The 19,570-nt window shown below is 36.5% G+C and overlaps 1 protein-coding gene and 1 long non-coding RNA gene across 6 annotated transcripts; one reads left to right on the forward strand and one right to left on the reverse strand.

The window, feature by feature from the left end:
- Positions 1-1,436: 1,436 nt before the first annotated feature.
- LOC125491507 (histone-lysine N-methyltransferase ASHR3-like) lies at positions 1,437-5,005 on the reverse strand. 5 transcript variants are annotated; one of them, XR_007272651.2, is made up of 4 exons: positions 4,543-4,992; positions 4,382-4,411; positions 3,832-4,010; positions 1,437-1,884 (listed from the first exon to the last, which is right to left on the reverse strand). XR_007272651.2 is itself a non-coding variant. In XM_010695595.4 (4 exons), exons 1-4 carry the CDS (start codon positions 4,568-4,570, stop codon positions 1,805-1,807), a joined length of 339 nt encoding a protein of 112 aa, XP_010693897.1. In that variant the 5' UTR covers positions 4,571-5,005; the 3' UTR covers positions 1,437-1,804. The 5 variants fall into 5 exon arrangements, 3 of the variants coding, with proteins under 3 accessions (XP_010693897.1, XP_010693899.1, XP_010693898.1); XM_010695595.4 differs by having other exon boundaries at positions 1,437-1,889; positions 3,832-4,003; positions 4,358-4,411; positions 4,543-5,005; XM_010695597.4 differs by having other exon boundaries at positions 1,437-1,900; positions 3,832-4,003; positions 4,358-4,411; positions 4,543-5,004.
- Positions 3,100-4,683, forward strand: LOC109136395 (uncharacterized). The gene is made up of 2 exons (XR_002041325.3): positions 3,100-3,439; positions 3,588-4,683. It is a non-coding gene; the product is annotated as an uncharacterized LOC109136395 (long non-coding RNA).
- Positions 5,006-19,570: the final 14,565 nt, after the last annotated feature.

Raw genomic sequence — 19,570 nt, forward strand, 5'->3', positions numbered from 1 at the left:
TATTTTTAGCATCACATGAATTTAATTGTCTCTAAAACCATTTTTTTTAGCATCAACTATAGTTAGTTGTCTCTAAAGCTATGTATTTAGCGTCACATGACTTTAGTTGTCTCTAAAGCCATTTTTTTCAGCATCAACTGTAGTTAGTTGTCTCTAAAGTCATGTATTTAGCGTCACATGAATTTAGTTGTCTCTAAAGCCATTTTTTCAGCATCAACTGTAGTTAGTTGTCTCTAAAGCGATGTATTTAACGTCACATGAATTTAGTTGTCTCTAAAGCGATGTATTTAACGTCACATGAATTTAGTTGTCTCTAAAGCCAATTTTTTTAGCATCAAATTTAGTTAGTTGTCTCTAAAGCCATGTATTTAGTGTCATATAATATTTCATAGCGACACACTCACAAGGTCCACAAATGAACAATAGTTTATTCTAGATATTAAAATTCCAATAATAATCTACTATTTTTTTATTAAAAATTTAATAATGTAAGGTTAAAAAAAACATGTTAAATTCACCCATTTACATTGACGGATCTTATTGTATAGACGATTGTTACGGGTTGATATTATTTTGATTTCGGATAGTCTTTTTCTGGCAACTCGGATTTCGGATCTTTCAATATCGGATTGTGGCGGATTCAGATTATATCAGATGTCGGATGTAGGTACTATTCGAATTATATCAAGTTGAATCAGATTGGTTTCAGATTAAAATATCTGAACTGATCAATTAAATTGAATTGAACTAAATTGAGTTGAAAATAATTGTTTATGAGAACGGAAATTGAGAACTGATAAACTGAATTTTCATAAAAGACAATTTTCACAATTTCACTACTACAAAAGTCAGAGATAAGAAATTGAAGAAAGTTGAATCTTCCATAAAAATTCAAGGTTAGGTAATGACTAATTTCACTACTATAAGTTTATAAATTTCAATTTTGTAGTTTACACGTACTTTAATTTGACACCACTACAAAAAGCCTAAAGAGACCCCCTAAAATCTCATTTAGAGACCACATGAGAGGTGGTCTTCAACTCATAGGTCTCTCAGGATAAATAACCACTTATTGAGGGTGGTTTCTTAATTGATAGAAGAGACCACTTCCTTAAAATAAATGGTTATTTATGAATTTAAATAGGGAAAAAAGAAAGAAGTATAAGGCACCACATTTTACAGATAAATGGTCTTTTTTATCTTACAAAGAAATCATTTTTAATATGTAGGTGGTCTTTTTAATCATTTCTGAAAACACCACCTAAAAGAAAAAGGTGGTCTCTTTAACCGTTTTTTTTAAAAAAAAAAAAGCAATATTTCAATATTATTATACGCTTCTCCAATTTGTTTCACCTGCTCCATGCGTGTCTTTCATAATCTACAAGTAATTTACATTTATATAGAAAAGCTAGGCACTTGTATTAAGATAATTCAGATGACTTTATAATTTCAATACCTTTCATTCAATATCATTCACTACAAAATCATATACATATCAATATAACGTTAGAAGATTCCAAAAATTCAACTAACTTATAAAAAAATTAGAGCACCTAGACTGGTTCCTCAGCTGCATCGCTGAAGAATTCTACAGCTATCTGAAGTAACAAATCACAATTTCACTCATAAGCTTCACTCTCATTAGTGCTAGATTCACCTTCCATCCTCGGATAGGAGTAGTCATTTCCAACATACGACATTCTCTTAGCATCCAAAGGAGATCTTTTACGCTGTCTAGCATCAGACCTCCTAGCCATATCCATAAGTTTCTGAAGATTTTCATCTCTACCAAATTGATGAAGCTTCACAGGACAACTTTTTGTTGCTTGATGGTAGCAGCTGCTGCCTGAGCTGCACTAGTGGCGGTGATAATTATAGGAGCATCTGCACTTAATTTTTGCTTGTTTTTAGAAAAAATACAAAAAAAAGAAAAAAAGACAAAAAGTTCAGAGAAAATAAGAAAATTACGAGAAGTTCAGAAAAATATATAAAAGATCACAAACAAATAAAAAATAAGAAGAGTTACGAGAAGTTCAGAAAAATATATAAAAAGATCACAACACAAATAACTAGGGAGACATGTAGTAATTGCGCTCTCTGGATAAGCTTCTTCTCCTAAGAGGCTGAGACAGTTACAATGAGACAGAATACATAAAACTGATAAAAAAAATGTGTCGCAATTAATTCCTAGAAACAAGTAAACAGTAAAACCATGGTTCTTAAATGTTGTTAGCTTACATAAGACATTACGCATGACTCCTTGAGAGAGATTTCCCAAAATAAAGTAGTATTTCTTAATTTAGCACTTAGCATGAAAATTTAGCTTTTAGTTTCTAGTCAACTGATCTTCGCCAAAGTTTCTATAAGCCTTTTGCTAGCTTTTCTAGCTTCAGATTAGGAGGGACTAACCAAAGTCTTGCTTAACTACTCATTTTTGTCATGAAGTCTTGGACTAGGGAATGCCTTCAACTAATGTAAAGAAAACCGGCCCTCTCATTCTAACAGGGGAACACTTATGTACCATTGACCACCAAAAACAATCGCCAGACAAAGAAATAGGTTAAATGGTTGGTCATTTGATCCACAGGACACGTGATACGAAGAGAAAGAGAGAGAGAGAGAGTTGATGAGGCGTCCAAATAGCACGGATGGGCGGGGTTAAATTTCCATATAACATCATGTCCAGTAACCAAATATGAGTAGGAGAAAGTACTACCCTAACTCCATATAAAGCTACTTGCACACCCCCCCTTCTCTTCCTTCCTCTTCAAATAAGATATTGCTCCATCGCTCTGGCATTATAATAAACTGAGGGGACAAACTATCCTGTTTCACATCCATTTATTACCACCTAAACAATATGCTCTATCAAATTCTAGTTTAGTATTTATTTACATGAAGTGTTAAAATAAGTACCCATGTAATTTTGACCTATCAAGGTTACCAATGAGAAATGAATCTCTCCATTCTACTTACATTCATCTTCTATTTTTTTCATCTTTTTTTCTTGGGGGTGGGGGAGGTAGAGGAGGAAAATCTAGCATCAAAGTCAACTAAAAGTAAGCCATCTTCCTTTATTGATTTATTCTATAACCTTACATCCACTTACACATTCATCCACTAGAACATTGAGAAACTATAGCAGTTAAGAGCATGAAAGAAGTCAGAGCACATGGTCCATTGCAGCAATATTCACAATGACTTAGATTTAGTAAAAAACAGACCAATATGTTCAAACACTAACACGACAATTACAATCTGCAGGCTAATATCAGCATAGGAAAGCAGTCCCCATCACCCCATCTGCCTCCAGAGATACTCCAATTGCAACGAAAGTATGATATTAGCATCAAATAGTCATGTCAAACAATGCCATTTAGAACTCATGAAATGGTATAACATCATGTCCAGTAACCAGGGAAAAAGCCAAAGAGACAAGGTGATGAGCATTACAAGAGAATCTTACTCATCAGTTTGGTAGATATTATTGGCAAGCAAAATCTTTTGAATAAGGACAACTTAGTGAATCAACCAAGCAATCACCAAGCTTATCTAGTATAACCAATTATTGTCTTAATTCCTTTCAGATGAATTGGAGAATCATATTCAAGTGATCTGGGTGCAAAGGAGACCAATTCATGAAAGACTCTACAGTCTGCAGGGTCTATAGCCAAATTGCAGCAGAGCACGAATATTATGATCAAGACTTTGTTTATCATATAAGAAAAAACAGATCTCAAAATAGCATTAATAGTAGACACTACACGTCAACACCTCCATTCATATAAGCTCGTCTTTAGTAGTTATAATAGAACAATCTGAAAAACTCACCATTTCTCCAATTTGCAGTTTGGATCACAACTATGATTCAAGAAACAAGACGCATTCCCCTTGAAAGTTGCGTCGATTGTGAAGTCCTTGCGAATTTCACACATATAGAAAATTTTCACCTCTTTGTTTTTCATATCCCAAAGCCTTTGTGTACGTACCAAATCGTCAATGACTGGAGTCTAGAGGAACATATAAAATTACAGGTTATGAGTACATAGACAAAATTCATATGCCTGATTGACATTAATAACACAAAATAAATTTAGCTCCAAACACCACTTTTTCCTCTAAATATGAAAGTCAGGTGAGACACACAGTGGCAACGGATCCTTTCCATAGCATAGAATAATGGATCTAAATGCATTATCGTAAAGACTTAAATAATAGTCTCCCCAACTACAATATACGATTGATAGCACAAGCAGCAATTTTGCCTCTGAAATGTAAATGTCAAGATAGTAATAAGGATTGCAAGCAAGAACCATTTTCTTTGAATGACCATTTCAGAAGAGAGTGTTGGACTTACAGACATCGAAGAAGACAAACATACCTAAATTAAGTCCAATTGTAGCTTCATTTGCTGCACAATAATCATGGCAAATAGTTCAATTACAATGAATATATACAAAAAACATGAATTCCAATAAAAGAAATATGGTAATTTAATTACCCTAACAAACAAGTAAGAGTTCGAGATGAATCAATAATTACCGGAATGATGTTCGATTGGCGATGACATGGCGTGATGGTGATAGGCAGTAGCGTGGTGGTGATAAAATAAAGTTGCTTGAATAGCGACGGAATCCGCACGAAGACGAGCAGACTGCCGAAGGAAATGACCGGTGAATTCATTACAAAATTAAAAAACTTACAGGAGGAACGACGTTCGTCGCTGCTTGGAGATGAGAGAGAAAAAAGGAGGTGAGTTGAGATAGAGATTGAGAGAGACGAGGAACAGAGAGGAGAGAGAGGGGAACCGGATGAGCTGAGAGTGGATGATGAGGGAAAGAAACGAGTTCTAGAAAGTTAGTGAAAATAAAGCGCTTAAACTCTTTACACCAAAAAAAAAACAGCGCTTAAACTCTTTTCACCAAAAAAAAAAAAACTCCCGCTTATTTTTTAAAAATTTATTTAAATGACGGTCAAATATTATTAAAGGTCTCTAATAATTTCAGCTCTTATCGAATCTTATCAGATTAGATCAGGCAAAGAGAACGTATCCATAGTTTTTGACCCACATATGTTCGATATATTGTTTCTAAGAAACTTTATGCAATCATTACTAAAGATATATATTTAAATAACTCATTCAAAATTTATGCAATCATCATTACCCGTACCCATAGGGTTCGATAGGGTATGGGTAGGGTCTAAGGTCCTTAATGAGTATAGTGTAATTTTTTTCCGAAATATAATAAACCTTCAATATACATCACAAAATATCATTTCTATATTGATTTTTTTGCAAAACTACGATCAAAAAGTGAGAGTTAGATTGAGAATTGAGAAAGTAGAGCGGCAAATTTTGTTTCTACGAAAGTATATAGAAGATTAGAAGTTTAGAGTTTTTCATATATTAGTTTATATTAGAACTAAAAATGATATATTTTCAAATTAAATGGGTAAATGTTACAATTGAAGGTGTATCTTTTCGAAATAAAGTTGTTAATATTTACGACAAAATCATTAATGAAAAACAAATTCCCCTTTGAACATCATATGTACACCTTTTAATTTGTTTTTCATAGTTTTCACGATTTTCACATGATCTTCTTCCTATATATTCAAAATTTTAAAAAAATACATATATAATTTTTTAACTGAGTATGTGGGTAAGGTTTTGGTAGGGTATGGGTATGAGAGGAGTGGCCTTACCCTTACTCTCCCGATAGCTATTTGACCCATACCCTACCCATAGTCATAACTCATACCCATAGACCCATGCAGACTAAAATTAGGTCTAAATTGGATTATGACTACTAGGTTTAGCAAGGGATTGTGAATCTAGAAGTCCATATTTGATTGATTTGAATTGAAACCTCTAAATCTACGACACTCATAGCGGGATACACCTCATTATACCTCACATTTTCACTCGCTTTCTATCACCTCACATACATATCAAAATACTCACCCTCACACCGACACATTCTTCTTTCAATCTCTTTCTCTCACCTCACCTTCACTCCTCCCTTCGTTGCCCTTCATCTCTCTCACTTCACCGTCTCCTTCATTGCGATTTCGGTAAGTTCTTTTTCTCCAATTTGGTGCATCTCAACTTTTTTTATCTTCGAATTTTCTGGATTAAGTTCGAAATTTGGGATCTTAATTATGTGGGTTTGGGGCTTTGAATTTTGAGGGGTTTTGGGGTAAAATTCTGCTTCGAGTTAGTTCGAATTTTGGCTTTGACTACTTCGAATTTTCTGGATTATATTCAATTTACATTATGTTATACAGGATGTGGGTTCATATTTGAGTTTTATTTGGATAATCTGATCTGTTTACGATTCGCTATTGACAGTGGCGATCATCAACTAACAATTGGGTTGGTGTAAATTTTCTTATATGATATAAATTTTCCTGATCTAATATGAATTCTTCTTATTATACTTCGTTGGTTTTAAGGTTATAATTAGTCGAATCCGATGTGATTCGATTTGATTTTTTCTTATCTAAACTGAATATTATTACTCTCTCCGTTCCATAATTTTTAGTGCATTTGAGTTATTTACACTATTCACATGCAGAGATAATCTTCTATATATTGATCAACATATAAAAGTAAATATAGTCATGTGGGGTCTTGTTTGAATTGTCTTAATGAGTATAATATTAATATCCAATTGCAATAATTTTTACAAATATGTAATCACATATATTTATGACATAAAATGTGCGTTGAGAAGCGTATGAACAGTGAAATGCACAAAAAATTATGGAATAGAGGGAGCATATAATTTCAAATTTTCTAATCTTAGCTAGTTTGATCAATTTTAATCTAATCATTTTCAAAATAAGCATTATAGTGCTTATATACGTTGAAAAGAATGCACCCTTAGGTTGCGTTCATTCAACTTAATAATAACAACTTGTACATTTTTCTTTTATAACAATAATAATAATATTATTATTACATAATATAATGATGATAATAATAAGTAATAATAATAATTATTTATTATTATAAGTAAATAAAAAAAAATAAATAATAATAATATAATAATAATAATAATAATAATAATAATAATAATAATAATATAATATAATAATAATAATAATAATAATAATAATAATAATAATATATAATAATAATATAATAATAAGGAAGAGTCCCAAATAAATTCAAATTTAGATTATTGCTGTACAACTAAAATTTCAAAAACACTTTTGAAAAAAAAAAAGGAAATTTCAAAAACACTTCGTTTGAGAATTGAAAGAAAAACCCTAGTCCCTCATTTCATTTCCCCCCAATTCCCAGCCCAGCCGTCTTCTCAGTTGTCCCTCATTCTCTCTATCTGACTCTCGGCTTTGCTCAGCAATGCCGTTTTCACATCGGTCTTCAACATCACTTTATCACCGACGGCGTAAATCTCGTCACTAACGCAAAAACTCAAGGTATTCTTTCTCTCTCCTCTATTTCCCCCAAATTCAAAACCCTAATCCTTCATTTCCCTCACCAATTTCTCGTGTTTATAGGTGAATCGATCGAATTGTTGGATAAGGAGCTTTTCTGTATCGAGGTATAAATTAGGAGTTTTCGATTTCTCTGTCAACCATACGTACACGTCTGTTTCATGCTTTGGAAGAAAGTGTGACTTGTTGATTACTTGTATGCTGTTTTACAGGACCGTTTCATGAACTCCTATAATTAGAATCATTTTATCAGCATGGATTTACATCTTATTAATTTGTTCTCGCTATGGGATATTCTAATAATTGTATTGACTTGACTAATTGATAAATTAGTATCCTACACGACATCTGATTGTTAATATATTTGTAGTTCTTGAATTTTGTTGTAGAGCTTTCACTTATCTGAGGCCAGACATTAAAATCAGGATGTACTTCTAACTCCTTGATTTGTTCGGCACTACTGTAGTATTGAACACATATTTGAACACGAGTCTCTTAATATGATCCTTCAAATATATTAAAAGGAACTTTATAGGAAAAGCCCTTGACAACACCCATGTTGGATAAGCTTGGTACAACGCCTTTATCATGCGCTGTGGAGTATGTGGATGGTGCTCAACACCGTGTATGTAGGAGGACATACATATCACTCATGCGCCTGTATCAGACATGTCTGGAACTCGTTGGCAGTGTTTACCATCCTTAGTCTTCCTAGGTGCATGCATGATCTACAAGCCTGAAATGTTTGAAGTGTGACATAGATTATAATACACAATCATACATCTTTGAAACTTTGCAGAAAAATTTTCAACATATTTGTTAAATTGCTTTGTCTGGAAATCTACACGAGAAAGGTTGATCAAGCTTACCAAACTTGGGCTCAGTTACGGCAGGCAATTGCTGATGCTGAGGCAGAGCTTGCTCATATTTTCTCATCACTGGGTGAGAGACCAATGAATATAAGGCAGGTTAGAATCAATTTTCATCTGTAGTGAATTAAGTGCTAGATATCTTAATCATTTTACAACTTTTTACTAATGTTTTTTTTTCAGCCTGATCAAAAAGCTATTGGCTTGAAGGAAGAATTGTTGATTGTTCTGTTGCGGCCATTGCTCACTGCTTCTATTTTTTTGCTTATTTATTTGGTCCTGCAGTCACATTCAGCTCTTTGTCCCTTCTTAAACGGCTATCCTTTTGTTTAGATTATTGATTTAGCCAATCGAAGCTGTTTAGATGATTAATTTTCGCGCAGCTGCAAATTGTTAAGGTTACTACCTCTCAGTTGACTTTAGTTCTCTAATTTTGCTGTGTGATTTTGGTATAGAGTATAAAAATAGGTTTCCACTGTTAGATTAAGTGGTATAGAGTTATGCTTATCTTATATGCATTTATGATGTTAAATTTTTTTGATCTTATCTTTGGGTAACAAATGTCTTTTCTTTTTTTCAATCTTTTGGTGCAGATATTTGTTCATGGTGTCATATTGGAGCTGTCAAATTAAGGAAAATAAGGTGGTTTTCATGTAAGTTTCTAATTTTTTTAATGAAGTTCAAATTCAAGATATCATGAATAGATATTTATAGTTACTATAACGGTTGTAAATAATGGTGAATAAATTTGCTACCTGAATCCTTCTAGTTGTGGCTTTGATGCTGTTAGATAAGTATTTTTAGTCAATCTGGAAAGGTTTGTGCTGCTGACTTGCTCATGTTTGTTTTTGCACGATCATTGTTGTTCATGTTCTTAATCTTGTGTTATTGCATCGGTTGCTATGCTTTTTAGTTGTTTTCGGTGCAAGTTGTCGTGCCATTGCGTGCTACTACTACCGGCTAAGCCAATTATTGTACAAGTTATTACAACTTTGTTAAACTAATATTTGTTATTAAACTAATATTTACTATATGCATGTGTTGCAGGTGCTTGCGGAATCCAACTATTCAAACAATTGAAGAATAATATGAGGAAGAAAATAGCATGACACTAACAAAGACTGAGTCAATTGAAATATGGAATGACACTATTCAAACTATTAGATATCTTTTTTTTTTTCTCTCTTGTAGTTTCCAATTTCTTTTTACTGTAACAATTGTGAACAACCAATTAGACATGTTAGTTGATTAAGGTGTTTATATAAATGACAATTATTTTTTATCTATATAGTAGCTTTTTATTGATTCATTAAATTGTTTTGTTTGTTTACATTTAGTATTAATATAGCATATATATGTATTAATTCATAAATCTTAAACTGTAAAATGTGTAGTTGCCCCTAATAGTTTTAATAAAAATGTCAAAAGTTGCACCTAAAAACATCCTTTAGCGATTAACTTATGGTTGCATTAGAGGCAACATATAATTAGAGATGGATTAATGGTGCCTCTAAATATAAGTGGTCTTATCAGCAATATAACTTGTGTGCCCCAAAAAGGTGGCATTAGGGGCAACCTATAATTAGCGACAGACATATGGTTGCCTCTAAAACGTAAGAGGCTTTAGCAGAACTGTAACTTGTGTGCCTCAAAAGGTGGCATTAGGGGCAACCTATTATTAGCGACAGACATATGGTTGCCTCTAAAGATATCAGTCTTTAGCCGCACCATAACTTGTCTGCCTCTAAATGACGCATTAGGGGCAACCTATAATTAGCGACAGTCATATGTTTGCCTCTAAACTTAAGAGTCTTTAGCAGATACCATAATTTGTCTACCTCTAAAACGTCGCATTAGGGGCAACCTATAATTAGCGACATGCATATGGTTGTCTCTAAACATAAGAGTCTTTAGCAGCACCATAACTTGTCTGCCTCTAAAACGTGGCATTAGGGGCAACCTATAATTAGCGACAGACTAATTAGAGGCAACCAAAAAATTGTTTCTAAACACCATTAGAGGCTACAAATATATATTTAGATGCAATTTTGGATTGCCTCTATATGTAGTTTTTTTTTTAGTGTAAGGGCTACAAACATGTGTATATGCGCACACGCACGGTCCTCAGACGCGACCATCCCTATCGGTTTAAGAAGAAGGCATTCGATGGGATGGTTGAAGAAGAATTTCCTCATAGACTATTAACTGGTACTATAGTTTATAATCAGGTGAAGGTCATTGAAACAATCTTTGGTAAACCTGCTAGTGAGGTTGATCGACCTACAGGATTATGGAAAAAGGAGTCCATTTTTTAAAAACTCCCATATTTAAAATATCTAAAGGTCAGACATTATTTGGATGTCATGCACATAGAGAAGAATGTTTTTGAAGCTATTCTTGCGACACTTATGAATATTTCGGGTAAGACAAAAGATGTTAAGGCGTCACGACTTTACTTGGAAAAACAGGGGCTTCGACCAGAGTTGTGGGCTCAGAAAAGGGACGGAAGGAAGAAGAAAATAGTGGAGGAAAGGGTTGATGATGAAACTCAAAAAAGTAAAAGAGGTGGAGGATTCGAGAAGAATTATTTGCCACCAGCTTGCTACAGAATGTCGCGTGCAGAGAAACGGATTTTTTGCGAGTCATTGTATGGCATTAAGGTCCCACTGGCTACTCATCGAATATGAAGCGTTTTTACCTTAAATGGTGAGTTGAAGTTATCGAGTATGAAATCTCACGATTGTCATGTCATGATGCAAGTATTCTTACCGATTGCAATTTGTGGGATACTTCCAAAGCATGTGAGGCACACCATTACAGAACTTTGTTCATTTTTTCATACAACATGCAGCAAAGTCCTAGAACCGTCGACCCTCGATTCCTTGCAGGCCAGAGTAGTTGAAACTCTATGCAAATTTGAGATGTCCCCTCCCCCTGCATTCTTTGACATTATGGTCCATCTCATTGTCCATCTAGTTCGAGAAATTAAGCTGTGTGGTCCAGTGTTTTTGAGGTGGTGCTATCCTTTTGAGAGATATATGGGAACTTTGAAGGATAAAGTTCGGAATCCTGCACAACCAGAAGGTAGTATAATTCAAGGGATTGTGGGTGAAGAGATCAGTAATTTTGTGGCTGAGTATTTTGCTAGTGTTGATCCTGTTGGACTTCCGACATCCCGACACGAGGGCAGACTTGAGGGCAAGGGTACAATTGGTTCAAAATTGATCACACCTTCCGTAGAAAAGCGTAAACAAGCTCACTTATTTGTATTGCATCACGTACCAGATGTCCATCCTTATTTACATGAACATATGGAGGAATTACGTGTTAGCAATCCTGGAAAAGGAGTGAGGGCATTGACGCAAATGCATAACAATACTTTCATTTATTGGTTTCATAAACGAGTAGTGAATGATTTGGATGACAGTGATCCTGAAACAGTCAAGTGGTTAGCATTTGGTCCTGTGAAGCTGTACGCTCTTATGAGGGTTATGATATTAATGGGTATACGTTTTGGACTTAACGTCAAGATCTGAAGAGTCAAATCGCAACAAAATAGTGGTGTTTCACTTGTGACGTCATCTACACAATACACAAGCTCGAAGGATAAGTCGTATGTACATGCTGAAAGCAATTATTATGGGCGAATACAAGAAATATGGGAGCTGGACTACTATACTTTTAATATTTCCCTCCTGTGTTGCAAGTGGGTTGACGATAATCACGATTGGTAAGAAAAATGATCCTTGCGGATTCACTCTTGTTGACCTTAGTCGTCTACGTGAAATTGAGGAGCCATTTGTAAGTGCATCACAAGTTAAGCAAGTATTTTTTATAACTGATCCTGCTGATAATAAGTGGTCAATTGTTGTACCTGGTAAAAGGAGTATCCTCGGTATTGGTGATGTTGATAATGAGGAAGAATATGATGCATTTGAGGACCTCCCCCTTTTACCTATCCTGAAAATAGTGTGGAAGATGATGTGAATATGTCGGAGAACTATATGCGTGTAGATCACACGGAAGGGATACATGTACTTGAGGATCCTAAGAAACGGCGGAAGGTCAATAAATCATGAGACATAAACTCAAATTTGTGTAATTTCTCCTTTTTGTAACTATTGTGTAGATTTTTAGGCTTATTTTTTCTTGTATGTTGAATTTGGGGAACGAAAAGGTCATTTTAGGCCTAGTTTGGTCGATTCGCGTCCGATTCGTATTTATCGAATTTTTTAGCCCCAAATTCTTTTGGAACATGATTATATGAGGTATAATGTAACTATTATGTAGAGTTTTAGGCTTGCATTTATAGTTGGTTGCATTTCGGGAACGAAAAAGTTATTTTAGGCCTAGTTTTGCCTTTTCGCTTCCAAATCGTAATTATCGAGTCATATAACCCCAAATTCTTTTTTAACATGATTATATGAGGTATAATGTAACTATTGTGTAGAGTTTTAGGCTTTCATTTGTTGTTGGTTGCATTTCGAGAACGAAAATATCATTTTTTTGTTGATCTAACTCCTAACTTTTGTTGCATTTGCGGTCCTGTGTGCAAGGGGGCAGGGCTGGCAGCTGGGGGGAGGGTTCTGTGAAGGGGTGGGCATGCAGGGCTGTGCAGGAGTGTGCTGGGGGTGGGCAGGGGGTATGCAGGGCCGGATGGGGGATGGTTGGGGGGAGTGTAGGGGTGGGGTAATGGGTGACAGAAGTGGGGGGAGGGGGTCTGTGTGCAGGGGGGACTGGCAGTAGTGCGGGAGGGGGAGGGGAGTGGGCTGTGCAGGGGAGGGGAGTAGGCTATGTAGGGGGGGGGGGCATGTGCACGGGCATGAGAGGGCTGGCAGCAGTGGGCAGGTGATCACCTACTGCTCCAGCCCTCCCAAGCCCCTGCACATGCTCCCCTCCCCTCCCCCCTGCACACAGACCCCCCTCCCAACACCCTACCCCTCCCCCCACTGCTGCCCCTCCCCTCAACCCCACCGCTGCCCCTGCAGCTGACCCCCCTCCCCCCCACTACTGCCCCTGCATAGAACCCTCCCCCCCCACTACTGTCAGCTTTGCCCCCCCTTGCACATAGACCCCTTCCCCTGCACACCCTCCCCTTCCCCCACTGCTGCCCCTGCACAGAACCCCTCCCCTCCCCCCACTGCTTCCCCTCCCTCCCCTGCATACCCCTCCCCCCCACCGCTGCCCTTCCCTCCCTTACTGTTGCTCCTGCATAGAACCCTCCCCTCCCCCACTGCTGCAAGCCCTGCCCCCCTTGAACACAGAACCCCCCATCCCACACCCTGCCCAGCCTAAACCCTCCCTTACACAAACACCCCCACTGTTGCCCCCCCCCCCACTGCTGCCCTCCCCTGCACACAGACTCCCCCTTGACACACTCCCCCCCCCCTAGTGGCAATGTGAATTTTAATTTTTTATATATGTATATTTGTATAATTTCAGGGAGATGACATAGGTGCATACGGATATCAGCACGAGTGCTAAACACACGACTTTTGCTGCATTCAAGAGGGGTAGTGATATTACACCTTGCTAGCCTGATCAACCTGTAGTACCCGAGTTGAAGGTAATCACTTAATCCCTTTGCTTTATTAAGCAACTATTGTTCTTAAATGCATGAAATTCTTACTATATGTTGTTTCATAGACTAACTATAAATAGAGTTTATTTTAAAAGGAAGAGACACCATGTGAACTATTAGCTCGAGGAGATGGTTATGATAGTTTCATTCTCGTAGCTTATGGCCATGCATAACCCCTTAGTGACCGAGTACGATTGCATAACCAGTTAGTGGATGATAATCACTATGTGCTCACCCTTAATGGAATTGTGTCTGGTTTCGAATAATTACCTCTTCCGCTGCCGAAGCCATAAGTTGCTCTACAGTTACTGAATGATGCCCTTGGCAGTTATATTCTATGGTCGCGTGCATTGGTGCGGTTTTCAGATGAGGTACAATGATTAACATACATATATATATATATGCGTGTTTTGTTTTATAGTTCCTATGATTGTCAGTAATATCTTTACTTTTAACTAATTACTAGGTTTGGGGGAAGGCCGACTCACATGACATGAAGGGAAAGAAGGCATGTTCACCTAATAAGAAAGCAAGTTTACGTGATAAAGTTGAACGAAATGTGGTGAAGGAAAATGTTTCTATGACAAAGAATCCACTTCTTATCGATCCAGAGGTGGTGCGAGACCTTAGTATTCCATGTTATTGGTTACATGAGTGCCCTAGCGATTTACCCGATCATAGTACAATTGAGGTTCCTTTGGGGGAGCAACAATTCCACTACTTTGAGGACTCATCGACATTCATTTCTCAGGTTGATATATTAAAGAATTCTTATGTGGGATAGAGTTGAATGTTTCCATGATACAAACATTCAGAGGTAATACATATGTATATAAATTAAATATACATATACATATGCCTTAAGTAGTTTTCAATTCAACTTCCACAATAAGTAAGTTTTCTTTTAACCAATATGATTTCTCAGGTTATTATACAATGAACTGATTACAACATCCAGTGATGAGTCAATGTTTGGTTGGTTATGTCCAAACATAATACGAGATGACAATTGCTTACAAAACAAAGCCGAAGTGAAAGAGTATCTCGATATGAGTTTCAAAGCATCATCTCGTTTTGGATATCATAAGATCATTCTTGTTCCTTATATTGAAAAGTATATACTTGTTAAACTCGCTTTACTTTTATTATTCGATAATTAAATTGACCTATTAATTATTCTACGATTAATAATAACTATATTTTCTTGTTGTAGGGCTTATTGGACACTGCTTGCGATATGTTTGTCATGTAACGAAGTCTACCACTTTGATTCTTTGCGTCGACGACCACCACGGTCCTTACTAATCAAATCATTGTTAAATAGGTAGCCTTATCGAAACTCAATATATGCGCACTTATTAATATTACACATTATTCATCATCTATATATATATAAACAGTTAGTACATCTAATCTTATAATAATGTATTGACGTAGTGTGATGAAGCATATTAGTGCAACAGGACTTCGAGCATCAAAAGCTCCTGTTTGGATATCAGTCGAGGTAACATGACTAATTTATTTGTCCTTATATAGAAACACTTTTAGCCACATACTACACATCTAAGATGAATGTCATTGGATGCATCCTTTGGTGAACATTTAGTGTCCGTAACAAGATGATGGACTTGCATGTGGCTATTACGTGTTGAGGTACATGTTCGATATCGTCAACCGTTGCACTAATGTCAATGATCTTCATAAGGTATGTATCTTATTAGTATATGATAGTTTAGATTAGATCGATTGGTAATAGGTATTAATTGGTTTAGAAAACAAAGTAGCACATGCATATTTTTGGGAACGAAAATGTCATTTTTAGGCCTATTTTTGCCTTTTACGCTTCCAGATCGTATTTATCGAGTCATTTAACCCCAATTCCATTTTGAACATGAACATGTGAGGTATGATGTAACTATTGTGTAGATTCTTAGGCTTGCATTGGTTGTTGGTTGTATATCGGGAACATAAATGTGATTTTAGGCCTATTTTTGTCTTTTCGCGTCTAATTCGTGTTTCTCGAGCCATTTAACTCCATTTTATTTTTGGGTATGATAATATGAGATATAATATAACTAGTGTGTAGAGTTTCAGGCTTGCATTTGTTTTTGATTGAATTTCGGGAAGGTATAGGTCATTTTTAGAACTACTAACTATGGTAAATGATTGAATTCTTATATTACGTGTTTATTCCTTCGTTGTTTTGCAAGATTTATATGAATAACACACCATGTTTGGAGGCCTTCACCACAGGCGAATTACATGAAGTTCGGGATAAGTTGGCTTCCCACATTTGTGATGATTGCTTATGATACATTTTGGTGGAATTCGTGATATAATTAGCTACATCTACTAGTTTGTATCAATTCTATGTACACTTGTTACATTATTAAATATACATATTTAAAGTTAATTATTACGTTCAAAAACTTGTCATATATTATTGCAATTTGATCGTTTGCTTTCGTATCGAAGGGAGGTTTTGGGTGGGGTGGGGGGGGCTGCCATGGTGGCCTGTTGGGCTGGGCTATGGGGCTCGTTGGGTGCTGGGGTGGCTGGCAGCAATGAGTGGAGGGGCTGGCAGAGGGTGGGTTGGGGTCGTGGTGTAGAGATTGAAGGGGGTGGGCTGGGGTAGGCTGGGGTGGGGGGCAGGGCAGGGGGTGGGCTGGGGTGGGCAGGGATTGGGAGGGAGTGCAGGGGTGGGGGGCAGGTGGGCTGGGGTGGGAGGGGAGTGCAGGGGGTAGGGTAGGGGTGGGCTGGGGGGAGTGTAGGGTGGGGGCAGGTGGGCTGGGGGAGTGCAAGGGGAAGGGCATGGGTGGGCTGGGGGTGGGCAGGGCTGGGGGTGGGCCATGGGTGGGCTGGGGGTGGGGCATGGGTGGGCTGGGGGTGGGCTAGGTGTGGGGGTGGGCAGGCCTGACAGGGCTGGCACGAGGGAGTGCAGGGGTGGGCTGGGGTGGGGGGCTGGGGCCGGCAGGGGGTGTGCTGGGGGTGGGCAAGGGGCGTGCAAGGCTGGCTGTTTTGACCGTAGCCCTTCCTTATTTTTCCACTAGTAAATGGAGAGTCTTATATAATGTTAGGTCTCAAAGGTATTTTGACTTATTTGAGATTTTGTGTGAGACTTGCATGTCTCGTAGTTTTTGGTTAAGTTGTGGTTGACTATGTTTTTGGATGTTCCTTTACGTTTTAGAACTATAATACTTTGAGTTGAATTCTTTGGAAGCTATGAAAATTTCAGTTTGATTTTACCTTTATTTATTGTTCTAGAGTAGCATAATCTTCGTGACGTTATTTCCGCTAACGTCTTTTAGTCAATTTCAAGTACATATTTTTAAGTATCTTAGAGTTTGAGTGTTTGACAAATTCTACTCTTGTTTCCACCAATAATAGGTTTCTCAGGTTCAAATTCTACCGATTCAGTCGTTTGCTAAATACTATAAATCTACCAATTCAATAATTAATACATTGCTGTCAAAAAAACTAAAAAAAAATAATTAATACATTTCTTTTTTTTGGGGTTAGAGACATACTATTCTTTTATGCTTTCCAATGTAATTAAGGGATGTGATATCACTTCCCCCACTTAACCTTTGTAATTAAGTGTATGTCACCAAATTGCAGTAATGGCAATTATATAATGGAAAATCGCCTCATCCCCAAACATGTGACTTTTATCATTCTCGCTTAATACCACATCTATGTGGGGGTAAATGGTAATGTATGGTAATCCAAATGTATGAAGAAAAACACATCTTTGGAATGGACTCACATCATCATGGACATTCGCTTGATTTTTTTCTTTCCAACCTTACTAAAATTCATAACCTTTAACGCCATTGTTATTTGCTTACTAAACATGTTTTATGTTATGCATTTGTAGAATGTTGTATATACATCTTTATTATTGCATTAGTATTTGGAATTAACAAGTTTTCTTGTGGTGGTGTTTTCAAACTCACAAGTTATAGTGTATGAAATAAGAAAAGTTAGTTAAGGAGAGATAAATAGCATGGAGTGGACAAGGAAATCTTGTCTTCTCGCATAAGGTTACTTCCATATTCCACAAATAGCTACTCCCATTTTCAAACTAATGGCTTTTTTTTTTGTGAGTGCTTCAAACAGATGGATCTTTAAATGTAAGAGATGGAGAAAGCGAGGGAGGAAATTACAATTGCCATTGATCATTATGGTGTCATTTGGTCATGATATACTGGAGTTTCTATTAGGATGTCCTACCATTACCGATGTTGCTGCTTAAACTGGCAGCAAATCAGGAACTTGTTCCTAAGGGTAGTTCAGTAGCAAAAAGAGAGCAAGCTGCTGACATGTGGCAAAAAATTAGGTGTGCAAAGTTGATACCATTGGAAATGATCCTGTGGAAAATCCTCTTTATGTACAGAATATCATAGATTTTACCTTCTGTGATATGGTGGTATTTGACTCGATATATTAGCATTAGGGGTATTCATTGGTGGTTAACCGTCCCGAAACAACATTTTGATTCGGTAACTAGAAGTTTCGATTTACTCTTTTTGCGAACCGTAACCATTTAGACTAGTTACCGCCTAAGCGGTTAACCGTTTTTTGGTACAGTTTTTGGGTTAACCATTAACTGCTATTTAAGTTATACTATTATGCTTTAATTAATTTACATATATATTTTTAACTTTTTTTTGTGCGTATATTTTAATATTATATATATATTCTAATATAAAATGTATTGTAAGTAGATAATAATTCTAATGGAAAACATAACTAACACTAACAATTTACTCTATTTCCTAATTATAGTGTTTATATTAGTACTAGAGTTTCCAAATAATCGCATACTTCCTCTAATTGTTGTAGCTTAGTAGCAAATATTAGAATGAATGTAATTGTTTGAAGATGTTTCACAATAATTAAATAGAGAAAAAAAAATATTTCGGTATTTCGGTTAACTGTTCACTCAAAAATCATAATTGGTACAGTTACCACCCATTTTGACTGGTTTTTGATATTTCAGTAAGGTTTTTCGATTTCGGTTTAAATGAACACCCCCTAATTAGCATATATGTGTTGTGCTTTTGGTTATGCCATTTGGTACTAGGGTTCAGATACCGCGCTCAAATTTATAGTTAAACATTTTCAAAGCATGTTCTCACTGTTGTAAACAAAAGTTAGCAATGCTTATTGATATCCTTGAAACTGAAGGCACATGAAACTAATGACAACGTCACCATAAGTTTTAGTGGGTTGATTGTCCACAACGTCGCCAAACTTCTTGGGCACAAGTTTTTCTTTTACTAGAAAGTGTTTTGTATAAAATTGTGCAAATTTGCAGGGCATTCTTATGGAATGGTAAACTTATTTGAACAAGCATCGCCTATTGCTTGGTATTGGATCTGTTAACCCATAAAGTTTGGAAGACTTGTCATTAGGGATTTGTATTTATGGAATATAGTTGTTATTCGGAAATATACATGACAAATTTCTCAAAAGGAAGACTTGATCTAGATAAGATGGGTTCACAGTGCATATATTAAGGAGGAAGATTGGTTGGAGTATGAAGCTCATTGATGCGCAAGTTGGGTTTGGAAGATTATTTGTAGAGTGAAAAATCAGATGAGAACTGCTTACAATGGTAATCAATGGCTAGATGGTAGGAAAGGGTATAGTA

Source organism: Beta vulgaris, chromosome 3 (genome assembly GCF_026745355.1).
Source record: "Beta vulgaris subsp. vulgaris cultivar EL10 chromosome 3, EL10.2, whole genome shotgun sequence".
Lineage (NCBI taxonomy): Eukaryota > Viridiplantae > Streptophyta > Magnoliopsida > Caryophyllales > Amaranthaceae > Beta > Beta vulgaris.